The 15,640-nt window shown below is 45.1% G+C and overlaps 1 protein-coding gene across 3 annotated transcripts in view; it reads right to left on the bottom strand.

Annotated features, from left to right (window-relative positions):
• Window positions 1–12,343, bottom strand: part of nsmce2 (NSE2 (MMS21) homolog, SMC5-SMC6 complex SUMO ligase) — a 286,626-nt gene extending 274,283 nt beyond the window's left edge. Inside the window, exons 1-2 of one of the 3 annotated variants that reach the window (XM_070873392.1) lie at window positions 12,277–12,343; window positions 9,409–9,570 (exon numbers count right to left, since the gene is read on the bottom strand). In XM_070873392.1, coding sequence (XP_070729493.1) covers window positions 9,409–9,553 — 145 coding nt within the window. In that variant the 5' untranslated portion in view covers window positions 9,554–9,570; window positions 12,277–12,343. Of the gene's footprint in view, window positions 1–9,408; window positions 9,571–11,561; window positions 11,658–12,276 lie in introns of those variants that run through there. The other 2 variants (XM_070873319.1, XM_070873341.1) reach the window with 2 other exon arrangements.
• Window positions 12,344–15,640: the final 3,297 nt, after the last annotated feature.

Raw genomic sequence — 15,640 nt, forward strand, 5'->3', positions numbered from 1 at the left:
CATTATTTAAAAGACCACATGCATGACTTGCAAAGAGTTCTCAGACAATGCAGTGAGCAAATGAAAGGGGTAATGTAGTTCAGTGAATAATGTAAAAATGATAGCTGTCAGAATCTCTGTTTTTGCACAGAACATATTTACCAGTCGCCTCTGAAAGTAACTTTCCATTCCAACTGCATCAGAATGCAATAAAAGTAAAAATGTGCTTTAAAAAAAATACAATGCTCTAGGCACATTAAGATGACCAATGTCAATAGTGATTAATGGGGCTAATCTCACCTTCTGTCTCAAGTGTCAGCCTCAACATCTCTCAGGTCAAGTGCAGCAAAGGATTATACTTCATCCAAACGAAAGCTCAATTCCACAACTGGGGCTCAATAATTGAATCCTCATAGTTAAAATGAACACAGCTGTCCCAATTGGACTGCTGAATAGCTGTGATCAAATTTTAACTGCAACTCACAATCCTCGTCAGTGATCAGATTTTTTTTCCACAATTATTACCACTGAAATTCTGAGAATATTTCAGAGCATGCAATAGATTTTGAACTGCAGATCATACAAATCATTGGCAATACGACCCCCTACTGGGAATAGCAGTAATAACTAAAGCACATCAAATCCACATACAAATTAAAGCAGTATTGGGAAGACAGAAGGAAGTTCCAAATCTGCTGCTAGTGTATACTGGGTTATGAAACATACATAATCCAAACTGGCTGCAGCATTAGACCTATTCCAAAAAGGAGCCTGGTTTAGAATAGTACCAATTCTGAACTCAGTTTTGAGATGGTTCCAGTTGAAGAGCTCATATTCATCTTAAAATCTGCCCATAGTTTACTGTTACTTCTAGGGTTATTTGGATATAGCATAATCATGAGGCTTTCTGGACAGTGCACAACACCATTTGAGTAGCACCCTTAACTGCTCGGAGATGGGACAAGTTTGGGGGGCTAGGTGTGAAGTTTAAATCCATGCTTCCATTAATTTGAATGTGTCTCAAGTTGTTGAGAACAGCAGATCATAGATTCTTACAGCAAAGGAGGCGGCAATGTGGCCCATTGTGCTCATGCCAGCACTGTGAAAAAGCTATCCAATTAGTTCCACTTCCCTGCTTTGCAAATTTTTCCTTTTCAAGTTTATAACTAATTTCCTTTTGAAAGATACTATTGAATCTGCTTCCACCACCCTTTCAGGCAGTGCATTCCAGATTGTAACAGCTCATCAGACTCACAAAACTGATACAAGACAAACCAACAAACAATATAAATGCATATAGGCTTCGAGGTTTGGCTTGTCAAGGCTCAAGGGCTGCATGTGGCCCATAGGCTGCAGTTTAGACATCAGCATCTAATGCACCAGAGTACACTCTCCACTTCGAATAGGAACCACCCATGTGGCATCTGACAAATCAATTGGTTCTGAATTACAGGCAATTTTATGTGGTTGACATGTGTGTGTTACAAGGTGGATTGCAACTATTCTTATTCATTCTCTCAGGAACCAAAGAAAGTAGACATTCATTCCATTAGTTTACTTCCAGAGGTAAAGGAACAGTATCCCAATTGTTAGAGATTATGATCAAGAGCTAGTAAAGGAATCCATTTTGTATGAAAAGGTTCCATTTTATATCAAGCTCTACAGTTAAAAACATAAAACTAAAAACCTGCAAATGTAGCTGACAGGCAAGTTAACAACTCTGTAAAGCTGTAACTGCTGTCATATAAAATAGCCTTGGATAGTTCTAATCTGGTATACATCAAAATGTTCATTCATTTCTGTACATGTTAAGATATGTTACATCTGGAGCTTTATGTTGAGCTAATAACACCTAACGTAAAACCAAAAGTGAAGCAGATGGAGGAGCTGATGTAATGGCCTTTTATCGGAGTTTAAAAAGCGATACCATTGTTAGAAAGTTAGGAAAGGAAAGAAGTGGAGCTCAACTGGCTGTAGCGTGCGTTCTTCTGCGGCATCTTTTGTAATGCTCAGTGTTGATTTGTTCAAGCTCATTCTTGACACACTGACATAGGACTGCTGCAGCCTTTGTCTATTTTATTACCAAAATACATTTGCAACACAACCAATTCTGCAATCCAATTCCTGAAAGAAACAATTTACATCCCCAAAATATTTAAATGTGGAGATTTTTTTTTAATTTAAACAATTATTTTGTGTAATCCAGCCCTACGTAATTGACTTGGCTTGAAGACTCACCACAACAAAACCTAAGAGTTTGTAACACAATACTTGAACACAGCTCATTTTTTGTTACATTGAGCCTTGACCATTTGTGACCAGATCACACAAACCCCTGCCACTGCAGTAATGGAGTAAACAGCATCAAGGAAGCACAAGTATCTCAAACCACTGAAGACACTATATTAAGGCTAAAACAGGTATCCCTGTGGTGCATCACTACCAAATTTTACTACTGTATTTATGATCAAATCAATAATGGTTTATACTGTGATTGTGAAAGAACAAGATAAACCTCTAAATTGTTTGTATATTAGCAACAATGTTAGCCATGTAAAGTCCTGTCCCCTCAGTACAGATTCACACGAGGCATGTAGTGAAGTCAAGGTCACTCTGGACCTGCACCTTTATTTCACAGTTCTGGAATGCTGCACTTGCCTGAGACCTGCCCTTATATACCTGTCTCTTGCAAGTGCACCCTTGGTGGTAAGGTATGCTGATGGTTACAGGTCATATCTTATGACAGTCATGTATAGCATGTTAGGATACAATTATACATAATAATGTAAGATACATGACAAGCCACATTAGGGAGGTTTTCTTTTTAAACTGTCAATTTCTGGGGAATGGAACACTTTCTATCTCAGGGCACTTCCCCATCAGCATCCAACCTGAACCCCAACCTACTGCAACACAAGTTTTGCAATTTCCACTACACCATGTCTGAGTGAGACTGTAATTGGTGCAGAATTAGAGGCAGGTTTGTATCGTGACCCCAGAACCAGCAAGGCCTAGGTTAAAATTGCCCAAACCCATTTTACATTGAAGTATTCAGACAGCAGAAACTTTTATCCCAACAGTCTGGGCATGATTTGGACCTAGCATTAAGTATGTATTCACTACGCCATCAATACTTCCAGTAACAGGAGTTTGTACAAACTCACCCAGGTGCTGTAGCATATGATAAAAACAGCACTAGAGCTATTAATGTTATATTAATCAAGTTCCAGATCATTACAAGTACTCAATGAAGTTAATGAACAGCCTATATGCAGACCATGGATATAGTTATCCTATTGCCACTAATTCAAAGGTCATACTAGATTAACCCCGACCTCAGCCATTCCGAGCGATTGTTTGTACCCATCATTTGGGTTTTAGCGATTTCGCACATTTTTGAGCGATAATCGCGGCAGAATAATTTTTTTTTTTTTACGGCCAGGGTACCGCTATTGCTGGATGTTGCAAAATTCGCCAAATGGTGACCAGCTATAGCGATACAGGTTGAACCTGCACTCTTTGGTCCGGCAACCTCCCTGGTCCTGTATCATTCCCAGCCGGGGGGGGGGGGGGGGGGGCGCATGCGCAGAACACGGCCGGGTCGTTGACAGCAACGTTGTCAGCAGTACCCGGTAAGGTACTGATAAATTTGGATTTTTTTATTTAGTTACTCGTCATGAGAATGCAAGGCTGAGAGGTGAGAGTAGCTACAAGTCCGATCAGTCCGAGAGGCGGGAGTGCGTGGCGTTGGTGAGGCCTATAAAGGCCCAGATGCGTGGTGAGGCGGCGGCAGTTCGTGGTTGGTGAGGCCTATAAAGGCCCAGCGGCAGCGAGAGTCGGCGGCAGTCCGAGAGGCGAGAGTTCGTGGTTGGTGAAACATAGAAACATAGAAACATAGAAAATAGGTGCAGGAGTAGGCCATTCAGCCTTTCTAGCTTGTACCGCTATTCAATGAGTTCATGGCTGAATATGAAACTTCAGTACCCCCTTCCTGCTTTCTCGCCATAACCCTTGATCCCCCGAGTAGTAAGGACTTCATCTAACTCCCTTTTGAATATATTTAGTGAATTGGCCTCAACAACTTTCTGTGGTAGAGAATTCCACAGGTTCACCACTCTCTGGGTGAAGAAGTTTCTCCTTATCTCGGTCCTAAATGGCTTACCCCTTATCCTCAGACTGTGACCCCTGGTTCTGGACTTCCCCAACATTGGGAACATTCTTTCTGCATCTAACCTGTCTAAACCCGTCAGAATTTTAAACGTTTCTATGAGGTCCCCTCTCATTCTTCTGAACTCCAGTGAATACAAGCCCAGTTGATCCAATCTTTCTTGATAGGTCAGTCCCGCCATCCCGGGAATCAGTCTGGTGAACCTTCGCTGCACTCCCTCAATAGCAAGAATGTCCTTCCTCAAGTTAGGAGACCAAAACTGTACACAATACTCCAGGTGTGGCCTCACCAAGGCCCTGTACAACTGTAGCAACACCTCCCTGCCCCTGTATTCAAATCCCCTCGCTATAAAGGCCCAGCTTGTGCAGCTACAGCAGGGAGAGAAGGCAAAAAAGAAGTAGAAAGAAATCAAAAGGTGACGTCACAGCCAAGGGGGTAAATGATTGGATGGTGATTGGTGAGTAGCTTTTCTTTATATTTTTTATATCAGTAAGTAAGCTGTTAACATTGTTGTTGCCAATTCAAGGGTATCTAAGGGTTAAGTCATGGCAGGAGAGCTCGGTCACATGATATGCTCCTCCTGTACCATGTGGGAACTCAGGGACACTTCCGGTGTCCCTGACGAAGACGTGTGCGGGAAACGTATCCGCCTCCAGCTCCTGACGGACCGCGTTGCGGAATTGGAGCCGAGGGTGGATTCACTCTGGAGCATCCACAATGCTGAGAATGACGTGAGTAGCACGTGTAGCGAGTTGGTCTTACCGCAGGTGAAGGGTCCACAGCCAGCTAGGGAATGGAAGACCAGCAGGAAGAGCAGTGCAAGGAAGGTAGTGCAGGGGTCTCCTGCAGTCATCCCCCTGCAAAACAGATACACTGCTTTGAGTACTGTTGAGGGGGATGACTCATCAGGGGACGGCAGCAGCAGCCAAGTTCATGGCACCATGGCAGGCTCTGTTGTACAGGAGGGCAGGAAAAAGAGTGGGAGAGCGATAGGGATAGGGGATTCAATTGTAAGGGGAATAGATAGGCATTTCTGCGGCGGCAACCGAGACTCCAGGATGGTATGTTGCCTCCCTGGTGCAAGGGTCAAGGATGTCTCGGAGCGGGTGCAGGACATTCTAAAAAGGGAGGGAGAACAGCCAGCTGTCGTGGTGCACATTGGTACCAATGACATAGGTAAAAAAAGGGATGAGGTCCTACGAGACGAATTTAAGAAGCTAGGAGCTAAATTAAAAAGTAGGACTTCAAAAGTAGTAATCTCGGGATTGCTACCAGTGCCACGTGCTAGTCAGAGTAGGAATCGCAGGATAGCTCAGATGAATACGTGGCTTGAGCAGTGGTGCAGCAGGGAGGGATTCAAATTCCTGGGGCATTGGAACAGGTTCTGGGGGAGGTGGGACCAGGACAGACCGGACGGTCTGCACCTGAGCAGAACCAGAACCAATATCCTAGGGGGAGTGTTTGCTAGTGCTGTTGGGGAGGAGTTAAACTAATATGGCAGGGGGATAGGAACCAATGCAGGGAGACAGAGGGAAACAAAAAGGAGACAAAAGCAAAAGACAGAAAGGAGATGAGTAAAAGTGGAGGGCAGAGAAACCCAAGGCAAAAAACAAAAAGGGCGACTGAATATAAAGGGGCTGCAGGAGGGGTCAAAACTAAAAATTATGGTTTAAAAACCAGGATTAAAACACTCAACCTAAATGCATGCAGCATTCGAAATAAAGTAAATGAGTTGACGGCACAAATCATTACAAATGGGTATGATTTGGTGGCCATTACAGAAACATGGTTGCAGGGTGGCCAAGACTGGGAATTAAACATAGAGGGGTATCTGACGATTCGGAAAGATAGACAAGAAGGAAAAGGAGGTGGGGTAGCTCTGTTAATGAATGATGATATCAGGGCAGTTGTGAGAGACGATATTGGCTCTAATGAACAAAATGTTGAATCATTGTGGGTGGAGATTAGAGATAGTAAGGGGAAAAAGTCACTGGTGGGCGTAGTTTATAGGCCCCCAAATAATAACTTCACGGTGGGGCGGGCAATAATCAAGGGAATAATGGAGGCATGTGAAAAAGGAACGGCAGTAGTCATGGGGGATTTTAACCTACATATCGATTGGTCAACTCAAATCGCACGGGGTAGCCTGGAGGTGGAATTCATAGAATGCATACAGGATTGTTTCTTAGAACAGTATGTAACAGAACCTACAAGGGAGCAAGCTATCTTAGATCTGGTCCTGTGTAATGAGACAGGAAAAATAAACAATCTCCTAGTAAAAGATCCTCTCGGAATGAGTGATCACAGTATGGTTGAATTTGTAATACAGATTGAGGGTGAGGAAGTTGTGTCAGAAACGAGCATACTATGCTTAAACAAACGGGACTACAGTGGGATGAGGGCAGAGTTGGCTAAAGTAGACTGGAAATACAGACTAAACGGTGGCACAATTGAGGAACAGTGGAGGACTTTTAAGGAGCTCTTTCATAGTGCACAACAAAAATATATTCCAGTGAAAAAGAAGGGCGGTAAGAGAAGGGAGAACCAGCCGTGGATAACCAAGGAAATAAAGGAGAGTATCAAATCAAAGACCAATGCATATCAGGTGGCCAAGGTTAGTGGGAAACTAGAGGATTGGGAAAATTTTAAACAACAGCAAAGAATGACTAAAAAAGCAATAAAGAAAGGAAAGATAGATTACGAAGGTAAACTTGCGCAAAACATAAAAACAGATAGTGAAAGCTTTTACAGATATATAAAACGGAAAAGAGTGACTAAAGTAAATGTTGGTCCCTTAGAAGATGAGAAGGGGGATTTAATAATGGGATATGTGGAAATGGCTGAGACGTTAAACAATTATTTTGCTTCGGTCTTCACAGTGGAAGACACAAAAACCATGCCAAAAATTGCTGGTCACAGGAATGTGGGATGGGAGGACCTTGAGACAATCACTATCACTAGGGGGGTAGTGCTGGACAGGCTAATGGGACTCAAGGTAGACAAGTCCCCTGGTCCTGATGAAATGCATCCCAGGGTATTAAAAGAGATGGCGGAAGTTATAGCAGATGCATTCGTTATAATCTACCAAAATTCTCTGGAGTCTGGGGAGTTACCAGCGGATTGGAAAGCAGCTAATGTAATGCCTCTGTTTAAAAAAAGGGGGCAGACAAAAGGCAGGTAACTATAGGCCGGTTAGTTTAACATCTGTAGTGGGGAAAATGCTTGAAGCTATCATTAAGGAAGAAATAGCGGGACATCTAGATAGGAATAGTGCAATCAAGCAGACGCAACATGGATTCATGAAGGGGAAATCATGTTTAACTAATTGACTGGAATTCTTTGAGGATATAACGAGCATGGTGGATAGAGGTGTACCGATGGATGTGGTGCATTTAGATTTCCAAAAGGCATTCGATAAGGTGCCACACAAAATGTTACTGCAGAAGATAGAGGTACGCGGAGTCAGAGGAAATGTATTAGCATGGATAGAGAATTGGCTGGCGAACAGAAAGTAGAGAGTCGGGATAAATGGGTCCTTTTCAGGTTGGAAATCGGTGGTTAGTGGTGTGCCACAGGGATCGGTGCTGGGACCACAACTGTTTACAATATACATAGATGACCTGGAAGAGGGGACAGAGTGTAGTGTAACAAAATTTGCAGATGACTCTAAGATTAGTGGGAAAGCGGGTTGTATAGAGGACACAAAGAGGCTGCAAAGAGATTTGGATAGGTTAAGCGAATGGGCTAAGGTTTGGCAGATGGAATACAATGTCGGAAAGTGTGAGGTCATCCACCTTGGGAAAAAAAAACAGTAAAAAGGGAATATTATTTGAATGGGGAGAAATTACAACATGCTGTGGTGCAGAGAGACCTGGGGGGTCCTTGTGCATGAATCCCAAAAAGTTAGTTTGCAGGTGCAGCAGGTAATCAGGAAGGCGAATGGAATGTTGGCCTTCATTGCGAGAGGGATGGAGTACAAAAGCAGGGAGGTCCTGCTGCAAATGTATAGGGTATTGGTAAGGCCGCACCTGGAGTACTGCGTGCAGTTTTGGTCACCTTACTTAAGGAAGGATATACTGGCTTTGGAGGGGGTACAGAGACGATTCACTAGGTTGATTCCGGAGATGAGGGGGTTACCTTCTGATGATAGATTGAGTAGACTGGGTCTTTACTCGTTGGAGTTCAGAAGGATGAGGGGTGATCTTATAGAAACATTTAAAATCATGAAAGGGATAGACAGGATAGAGGCAGAGAGGTTATTTCCACTCGTAGGGGAGACTAGAACGAGGGGGCACAGCCTCAAAATACGGGGGAGCCAATTTAAAACCGAGTTGAGAAGGAATTTCTTCTCCCAGAGGGTTGTGAATCTGTGGTATTCTCTGCCCAATGAAGCAGTTGAGGCTAGCTTATTGAATGTATTCAAGTCAAAGATAGATAGATTTTTAACCAATAAGGGAATTAAGGGTTACGGGGAGAGGGCGGGTTAGTGGAGCTGAGTCCACGGCCAGATCAGCCATGATCTTATTGAATGGCGGAGCAGGCTCGAGGGGCTAGATGGCCTACTCCTGTTCCTAATTCTTATGTTCTTATGCACAAAGAAACAAGGAGGGGGATTTCAGTATGAGAACAAATTGACTGCCTTTTACTATATTTGTCTCCAGAGTTAGAGAACTTCTGGCTACAGAACGATCAATCGAGAATCACAATAAAGAGATAACAGCAGGAGATGGATCACACACTCCACTGATCAGCAGGAACATCCTTACATCTGCTTTACACAGATGCTCATTCTGACAGTATTTGCACTCAGCTAATCTTTTGAATACAAAAGCTTATTTTTAGTGAGATAACAATAGCATTTTATCTTCCAGTGACAACCCTGTATACATTAATAAAAGTTAGAGGTGAGAAACCAACCAATCGGAACCTCGTGAAGGAATTGCATAAAAAGGCAGTCATGTATTCCGTCCATTGCAGATACAATAGAAATCCCTGCCAGAAAAGTCACAAAACCCTTTTTTATAAAAATATCAATTCTCAGGCTAATCAGACACAATTATTTGAAATCATATTTTTATCTGCCCCAAGTGTGATGGAAGTAACAAAAAGAGAGTTTTCGAATTTTATGATAAACAAAGTGTATCTGAACAGACATTTTGGTTTTCGATAAAGGTCTTGGAGTTTATTTTCAAACTGTCATTTTTTAAAAAGACATAATACACATTTAACAGGGGAAAATAATCTATTTACATCACGCTCACCTTCATGCTCAGTAAGGGCAAGTGCGACATCTGTTGTGACTTCAATTCCAGTGTTGATAGAAACATGACATGTTTTCAGGGAGGACACTGCTGAATCCACAGCGTTGAAGGAGATCACGGGCATTATAGTCGTCCGACCAGGCATCCTGTAATAGCATCAACCTGTGAACAGTAATAATAGACAATGAAGCAGCAAATTAAAATTAAATCCATAGTTCATACATTCCTGTTTTTGTTATGCAATCACCCATTTCCAAAGTTAAATCCCAAGGATATACATCTAAACAGGGGTGCAAAATAAATCACCTTCTTGAAACTAAGTTGTACAGTCACCCCTAAATATTCTAACCACTGGCAATCAAAGTAAAATGAAAATAACAAGAAGCCAATCAAATCTATCAGATTACATTTGGGAGCTTCCTGGTCTGTAGAGCTCAGCCACCTGCCAGCTGAGCTAATGAAAGAACCCAGAGGTGGTCTTAAAAGGTCTTCCAGTGCAGTGCATAGTTTATGGATCTGTAAGAATACATACAGGGTAAACACAGAGTGGAACTTACTGAACAGTCATAACTGGAGACCTGCTTGATTGTCCCATCCTTAGTCCAGAGGCACCAAGGGCAACACTAGCATCCCTAATGTCACCCTGACTTCGGTCAGCTAACTCACAATCAACTTGTATAAAACCTGGTAACTTTCAACACCACACAGGAGGAACATCTACCACCTGATCAAGGACTTCAAGATTATGACCGGTTAATAATGATGATAATGTAAATATGCAACATCTTCCCTTTTACCACCTCCCTTCCCACCTTCCAGGGCCCCAAACACTCCTTTCAGGTGAAACAGCAATTTACTTGTACTTTTTTCAATTTAGTATGCTCATGATGCGGTCTCTACATCGGGGAGACCAAACGCAGATTGGATGATCGCTTTGCGGAACACCTCCATTCAGTCCGCAAGCGTGACCCTGAGTTTCCGGTCGCCTGTCATTTTAATTCTCCACCCCACTTCCACTCTAACCTGTCTCCTACACGGTTTCTGTGAAGCTCAAGGAACAGCACCGTATCGTTCTGCAGGGCAATTTACAGCCTTCCTGACTAAACATTGAGTTCAACAATTTTAGATCATAACTTCTGCCCCCATTTTTTCAGATGACAGTTATTGCTGATGATTCTGAAATTTCCATTTACACCTCCTCTGAACTCATCTTTTGTTTGTTTACTGGTCTCATTACCATCACCTTTTGACTTGCACCATCATCCCTTTTGTCTTTTAACATCTCCAATCCTCCAACCTATCACAGACCTTCCCTTTTGTTTCCCCCCTCAATACCTCTGTATTTGTTTAAAACCTATTACATCTCTTAAATTTTTCCAGTTCTGACGAAAGGTCGTCAACCGGAAACGTTAACTGTTTCCCTCGCCACAGATGTTGCCTGACCTGCTGAGTATTTCAAGCATCTTCAGATCTCCAGCATCCGCAGTATTTTGTTTTTGCTTAATGTAAATAGCAATTGTTTCCATTGATTAGCAGGATAGCAAGAAGAGGATAGACATTTATGACCACAAAATAATTAATGGGGAAGCTGGGGGTGAAAAAAAACTATTTCAACCAGGATGGTTAGATTAAAGCAGAGTCCATAAATCCTTTTAGAAGGGAAATTAGATAATTGCTTGAAAGGAGGAATCTTAAAAGATATGGAAAGCAAGCAGGAAAGTGGGATTGGACTATTTGGCTCAAGTAGAAAAATACCAGCACAGACTTGACTGGCCAAATGGCCTGTTTTTGTGATATAACACTGGATGATCCTCATCCTGACCCAAAAGTTTCTAAACTATTTATTTTCATAAATACAACACACCGTCCCTTTAGAGAACCTACCAAATGTTAATAAACGAGCAACTCGTCTTTTTTCATAGTAATCACTCTTAAAATAAACAATTCTCCACCTAAACAAGGACCATTATTGATTTGTGTTGATATTTTTGAACCTGAGAAACAGCAAATGTTGATCCGATCCCAGCTACTAAACAATTGCAGTGTGTTTGTAAACTGCGACTCAGCACCTCAACTGCTTGACACACAAAAAAAATTTGCGGTTTACACATTTATCGATAGCAATAAATGAAATGAAATGAAATTAAACAAACCTACTTCCTTCCTTCCTGCACTCCCTGAACCAGGCTGTCGCTGGGTGCGGGCCCAGGTGATGCTCGGCCACACACCCCCGCCGCCTTACGGTTCAAATGGCCGGCGCTGCTCTGCGCAGAGCATCCTGGGACTTGTAGTTCCCCGTTCCCTCTTCTACCTCGGATGGCTCGGGATGGAAACTACAATTCCCAGCGAACATTGCGCCGCAAACCCGAGGACCCGGCGGCCTCAAGCGCCCGATTAAGGGTACAGCACCATTATTGGATGACAGGATTTTCCACCAACCCCACTCTCCCCCCCATCCCCACCCCCAACCAATGACAGACATCCAACCATTCCAGAGTTGGGCCGAGTGGCCTGCTTCTGCGCTATAAGTTCTATGTAATGCTAAATTCTATGAAATAATCATCATCAGAGGCGGTTCTTCCAACGAGGATGACTTGCGCCCCCATAAGTTCACAGATATTTTAATGAAGAACCTGATATTCCAGTTCTGAGTTCCAGGGGAGGATCCAGGCGTGGATTTTTTTAACCCGTGGTGACCGTTGCACATCAGCCACCACACGGCTTGACAGAGCTAGGCCTTTATCCAGAGGCAAGGGTTAACCAAGACGACTGGAGACCTGTTCTGCTGCACGGACCTAATGTGACACATATCGCAGTGTTGGCTGGCTCGTGCTGCACCTGGGCCCTCAGCTCTTCTGGGCCCCGTACCTCATTTGCCGCTTTACCGCCACAAACATTCAGCGCACCTCCGCTGATACGTCCTTACTACGCAGTATAAATGCACACGAGGCCCATGCTTGAGAGAAGGTCAGTCTGTGACCTATCCTTTATTCCTTAGCACTCAAGTGATGAAGGTGGGTGGAGCTTCCCCTTTTATACCTGAAGGTCCAGGTTAGGAGTGTCTCCCACCTAGTGGTCAGTGTTCTCACGGTGTACAACTTAGGTCAGTTTATACATGGGTTACAATGCTGGTTGAATACATGACATCACCTCCCCCCCCAAAGTCTTATTGGGATCACAGGTTGAGTCTCTCTGGTGGTTTACGCTCCCTTGTAGAGCGCCTGAGTTGGGGCTCCGGTTGTTGGCCGCTGGCCTGAGTGTCTGCTGTTTGCAGTGCCTCAGGCCTGTCCGGACTGCCCACAGTGTCCGGTCACCGGTGGTGAAGTGAACTCTATATCGTGTTCTTTCTCTGCTTCTTCTATGGGGTTGCTGAACCTCCTTTTTGTTTGATCCACATGTTTGCGGCAGATATGTCCATTGATAAGTTTAGCTACCAGAATCCTACTTCCCTCTTTGGCAACCACAGTGCCTGCAAGCCATTTGGGCCCTGCAGCGTAGTTGAGGACAAAAACAGGATCATTTACATCAATACATCGCGCCCTCGCATTCCTGTCATGGTAGTGATATTGTGACTGGCGCCTGCTCGCGACAATTTCTTTCATGGTAGGGTGTATAAGGGATAATCGGGTTTTGAGCGTCCTTTTCATTAGTAGCTCTGCGGGTGGAACCCCTGTGAGCGAGTGTGGTCGGGATCTACAGGCCAACAGGAGGCGTGATAAGCGGGTTTGTAGGGAACCCCCTTGGAATCTGAGCATCCCCTGTTTGATTATCTGCACTGCTCGTTCTGCCTGGCCATTTGAGGCCGGCTTGAATGGTGCCATTCTGACATGGTTAATTCCATTGCCTGCCATGAAGTCCTGGAATTCAGTGCTTGTGAAGCACGGGCCATTGTCGCTGACCGAGATGTCCAGTAGACCGTGGGCGGCGAACCTTGCCCGTAGACTTTCTACCGTGGCAGAGGATGTGCTTGAATTTAAAATGTCACACTCGATCCATTTGGAGTAGGCGTCTACTACAACCAAAAAATTTTCCCCATGAAAGGACCTGCGTAGTCCACATGGATGCGTGACCAAGGCTTGGCGGGCCATGGCCAGGGGCTAAGGGGGGCTTCCCTGGGCGCATGGCCCAGCTGGGCACACGTGTTGCACCTGCGAACACAAAGTTCCAGATCTGCGTCTATCCCTGGCCACCAAACGTGTGACCTGGCAATTGCCTTCATCGTGACAATGCCCGGGTGCCCATTGTGGAGTTCTCTGATGAACACCTCTCTGCCCATCTGGGGCATGCCTACGCGGTTTCCCCACAGTAGGCAATCGGCCTGAATCGAGAGTTCATCCTTGCGCCTGTGAAATGGTTTAAATTTCTCAGGGCATGCCCTGTACGTGGCTGCCCAGTCCCCATTCAGGACACATTTCTTGACTAGAGACAATAGCGGGTCTCTATTTGTCCAGACGTTAATCTGACGGGCTGTCACGGGTGAGCCTTTGCTTCCGAAAGCTTCAACAGCCATGACCATCTCAGCACCATGCTCGGTAGCCCCCTCAGTGGTGGCTAGTGGGAGCCTGCTGAGTGCATCGGCGCAGTTTTCGGTGCCCGGTCTGTGCCGAATTGTGTAGTCATAGGCAGCTAACGTGAGTGCCCACCTCTGTATGCGGGCCAATGCGTTTGCATTTATGGCCTTGTTGTCGGCCAAAAGGGACGTTAGGGGTTTGTGATCTGTCTCCAGCTCAAATTTCCTGCCAAACAGGTACTGGTGCATTTTCTTTACCGCATATACACATGCGAGCGCCTCCTTTTCTACCATCACGTAGCCCCTTTCTGCCTGGGACAGACTCCTGGAGGCATAAGCTACCGGCTGTAACTGACCCTTGGCATTGACATGCTGCAATACACACCCGACACCATAGGACGACGCATCGCACGTTAACACAAGTTTCTTACATGGGTCATATAGCGTTAACAGATTGTTGGAACATAACAAATTGTTTGCTCTATTAAAAGCCCTTTCCTGGCTGTCCCCCCAGACCCATTCACGACCTTTGCGTAGGAGCAAGTGTAGCGGCTCTAGCAGCGTGCTCAATTTGGGAAGATAGTTACCAAAATAGTTCAGGAGCCCCAGGAACGAACGCAGCTCCGTCGTGTTACGGGGTCTGGGTGCTCTCTGGATCGCTTCCGTCTTGGATGCAGTAGGGCTGATCCCATCTGCTGCTACCCACATCCCCAGGAATTCTACCTCTGGAGCTAGGAAGACGCACTTCGCCTTTTTCAGTCGCAGACCTACCCGGTCCAGTCTGCATAGCACCTCCTCCAGGTTGTGGAGGTGTTCTTCAGTATCGTAACCCGTAATGAGGATGTAGTCCTGAAAAACCACCGTCTCTGGAATCGACGTGAGGAGGCTTTCCATATTTTGTTGGAAGATCGCGGCGGCCGAGCGAATCCCGAACGGACATCTGTTGTACTCAAACAACCCCTTGTGTGTCGTGATGGTGGTCAGCTTCTTCGACTCACTCGCCAGCTCCTGGGTCATGTAAGCTGAGGTCAGGTCCAATTTTGAAAAAAGTTTGCCACCGGATAGCGTCGCAAAGAGGTCCTCCGCTCTCGGTAGTGGGTACTGGTCTTGGAGTGACACCCGATTGATGGTGGTCTTGTAATCGCCACATATCCTGACCGACCCATCCGCCTTGAACACCGGCACAATCGGGCTCGCCCAGTCACTGAATTCGACTGGCGAGATGATGCCTTCCCTCAACAGGCGGTCCAATTCGCCTTCTATCTTTTCCCGCATCACGTACGGCACCGCTCTGGCCTTGTGGTGTACTGGTCTGGCATCCGGGTTTATGTGAATCACTACCTTGGCCCCCATGAAAGTGCTAATGCCGGGTTGAAATAATGAGTCAAATTTGTCCAGGACCTGTGAGCATGATACTCGCTCCACAGAGGAAATTGCATTGACATCGCCCCATTTCCAGTTCATGACAGCAAGCCAACTCCTCCCCAGTAGTGCGGCACCGTCCCCTGGGACAATCCAGAGTGGCAACCTGTTCTCTGAATCTTTGTGGGTCATGACTACCGTGGCGCTGCCTAGCACCGGAATGATCTGCTTTGTGTAAGTCCGTAGCTGTGCGTCAATCGGCGATAATTTTGGCCTCCTGGCCTTGGATGCCCACAACTTTTCGAACTGTTTAATACCCATCAGGGACTGGCTGGCACCCGTGTCTAACTCCATTGATAC

Source organism: Pristiophorus japonicus, chromosome 1 (genome assembly GCF_044704955.1).
Source record: "Pristiophorus japonicus isolate sPriJap1 chromosome 1, sPriJap1.hap1, whole genome shotgun sequence".
Classification (NCBI taxonomy): domain Eukaryota; kingdom Metazoa; phylum Chordata; class Chondrichthyes; family Pristiophoridae; genus Pristiophorus; species Pristiophorus japonicus.